General features: G+C 34.0%; 1 protein-coding gene across 1 annotated transcript in view; it reads right to left on the bottom strand.

The window, feature by feature from the left end:
- The window catches only part of LOC107613428 (protein trichome birefringence-like 39), a 5,056-nt gene continuing 4,335 nt past the window's right edge, over positions 2,212-2,932 (bottom strand). Inside the window, exon 5 of the mRNA XM_016315413.2 lies at positions 2,212-2,798. Coding sequence (XP_016170899.1) covers positions 2,510-2,798 — 289 coding nt within the window. The 3' untranslated portion in view covers positions 2,212-2,509. The remainder of the gene's footprint in view (positions 2,799-2,932) is intronic.

The following is a 2,932-nucleotide window of genomic DNA, read 5'->3' on the forward strand; positions in this document are numbered from 1 at the left end:
ATATTTCGTATTTGTCTCTTGACGAGTTAAGAGCCAAAACAGAGATACAAGTAATGTATGATGCAAAAAAGTGTAGAAGGATAGAATAAACAGGAGATTATTTAGTTTTGTCTCCTATTATGCAGAACCAGAAGCAGAGATGAGAAAGGGAAATGACACACAGATGTATCCCGGTTCAGCTACTCAGTGTAATATAGCCTACATCCAGTCTCCATCACAAAAGTGATGGAATTTCACTATCTTTCAACATGTTACAATCACCAATTCTTCCTAGGATTCTATCCAATCCAATCTAGGACAAGTCCAACTTCTAACCTAAACTGAACTTGACTAGGAACTCACCCTAGTTTTTCAACAGTAAAGTGCTAACCCAACTTGCAAGGGAATCCCTCAGGATCATGACACAAAACAGAAAAACTTACAAAGAATTTCTGAGATAACTATGGCTTTTTCTCCAAGTTTAGCTCTCTGCCTTTTACCACTCAATGGCTTTTACTTACAAATCTCACCAACTTTTTTTATACCATTGAAACTTAGACAGACTAAACTGAGAAAAAAATACACAATGAAAACCATGAAGGAGAAGAATAAACAGCTCAGTAAGTTATGGGAACCCAAACTTTGTGTTCTCACTCCTTGCTCCAATCTTTGGCCGTTCACCCCTATTATAGATGAGTGAAGCTTCCAGGGCTTAAAACCTTGCTTCAGTACATGTTGGTTTTCTTCTCCCAAAATCAGATGCAGCAGCGGCTTGACAGAAGAGAGAGAGGGCAGAAACAGTGACATGCTACCATACCTTTAATCTTCTCTTTCAACCTTTTTCATCTTGCTTCTTGAATCTGAGCCGTGCATCTTTGCATTGTCTTCAAGTTTGATTTTTGAACGTTGATAAACAGCAGAGCACCTTCATGTTTACTTTCTTCATTTTTCCATTTGGTGCTTGTGACACAGTTGATTTTTTCAATGTTTCTTGATAAAGCATAAATGAAAAAATCTCCTTTTTGTGATTTTCTTTTCTGATGAGATCTTCCTTTTTTGCTCTAACCCCTTTTATCTTCTCTTCTTTGTTTGAAAATGGAAACCCACTTTTTGTTCTTCAATTTGCCCTAACTTTAGAACTTTTCTTTTCTTTCTTTTTGTTTCAGAGAGTGATGTGATGTGAAAGAAAAGAGAAGAGAGAGAAGAGAGGATTTATTTCGGTGGTGTGGTATAGTGTGTTCGAATAAAATAAAATTTGAATTACTTAGTTAGAAACTAAGTGAAGTGAATGGATTTGGGTTTGATCCATCGATTGGGCTTGTGATGATCTTGGGCCAGGTTTTGTTTTCATTCTTGAGACTAGATATATGTCTTTGTTTCTAATGAGTGAAGTGATGAGTATGACAAATACCTTTTTGGATTATAGAATGTGCGTATTTGTGGGCTAAATTCTATATGGCTTGAGTTATTGCTTCTTGGCCAGTCTCAATTCATTTTATTTTGTGCACACTAGACAAACCAAATCACACAAATAATTTGATAATAATCCAATAATGTTTAGTCATCATCTTAATTATAGTTTAGTTCTTTAAACTCAACACTAATTAATTATAGTTAGATATATTTAAACTGATAATTAAATTAGTTTCTGCACTAATTGTGATGCATTGGTCTAGTGGTTAGTTCACTAGTTTGCTTAAATAAACGTCGGAAGTTCAAATTTCGACTTGTGCATGCAGCAACCCGTACAAACTCTTAAATAAAACTCCAATCTTAAATTAATTAATTTTTTATCTGTAAGCCTGGGAGAAACAAAAAAATTTTTTTGTGCATTTCTGTATTCAGCCAACTCTTTCTGGTTCTGGTCATATTTAAACTTGTTTAGTTCTTTGGGTTCCAGAAATGGAATAAGAAAATAATAAATTTGATCCAATTACAGCCCTCTTGAATCTTGACTCATTGAAACAATTTTGGGCTTTTTTAATTCTATCTTTGGGAAATGGATGGGATCTGTTTAATTCTATCACATATAATAATTCTATTGGGTTTACTGTTTCTGTTTTCTTAGACTTAATTATTCAATTAAGTTATCATATTATGTGTGTATAGACATTAAAATTATTAAAGTCTTTCTACCTCTCAGTATAATTTGCAAGATCAATACACATACATAATTACATAGCATAATTCTCACTATTAAAGTCTTTCTACCTCATAGTTATTTGCAAATGCTTTTCAATAACACAATAAAAGAGAGGTATATATACTTAGCACAAATCAAGGCAAGATTCTTGCCAAAATAATAATCCCAGACATTTACAATTTGAAGCATATAATATCAAACCAACCAACCAACCCTCTTATTATTTTTCAAATTACAAGAACCACAATAATGCAAAATAAAACTAAATTATCTCCTAAAGTAGAAACTAGAAACCAATTTGGTTATCCTTTTGGCCCCTAACACTAACAAAACAAACTTGTAAAGTGACTATATTTGTGATGAGTGATTGAATGAATGAAATTGTGGTCAAGCAAAAAGAGCAGCATGAAGAAGCACATTCCAAGTATCAGGAAGCCCTGGGAGGCACCAATGGCTGCAATCAGTGCCCATAACACCACTGTAACCCTCAGGGTGTGCATCTTTTCTGTACTGTGAGAGAGTAGTTACATCAAGAAAGAACACTGGTTTTTTTATCCTACTTAGAACCTTGTTGACCACAACCCAAGCCATTGGTGTTCCTGCTGGGTACTTTAACCCAAAGAATGGTTCTGTTTGGCTCATGCATGATTTTGCAGGCTGGTTCCAATCTCTCCCCCTGTATATATCTTGTGTTCTTAGTTACAAATAACACACTATATCACATCATTCTTTTTACTCTCATGCATATTTAGAATGTAGAGATATAAAGATAAAATAAATATCATAAATTATTCTGTATGCTATGTACGT

This window comes from Arachis ipaensis, chromosome B08, assembly GCF_000816755.2.
Source record: "Arachis ipaensis cultivar K30076 chromosome B08, Araip1.1, whole genome shotgun sequence".
NCBI classification, from domain to species: domain Eukaryota; kingdom Viridiplantae; phylum Streptophyta; class Magnoliopsida; order Fabales; family Fabaceae; genus Arachis; species Arachis ipaensis.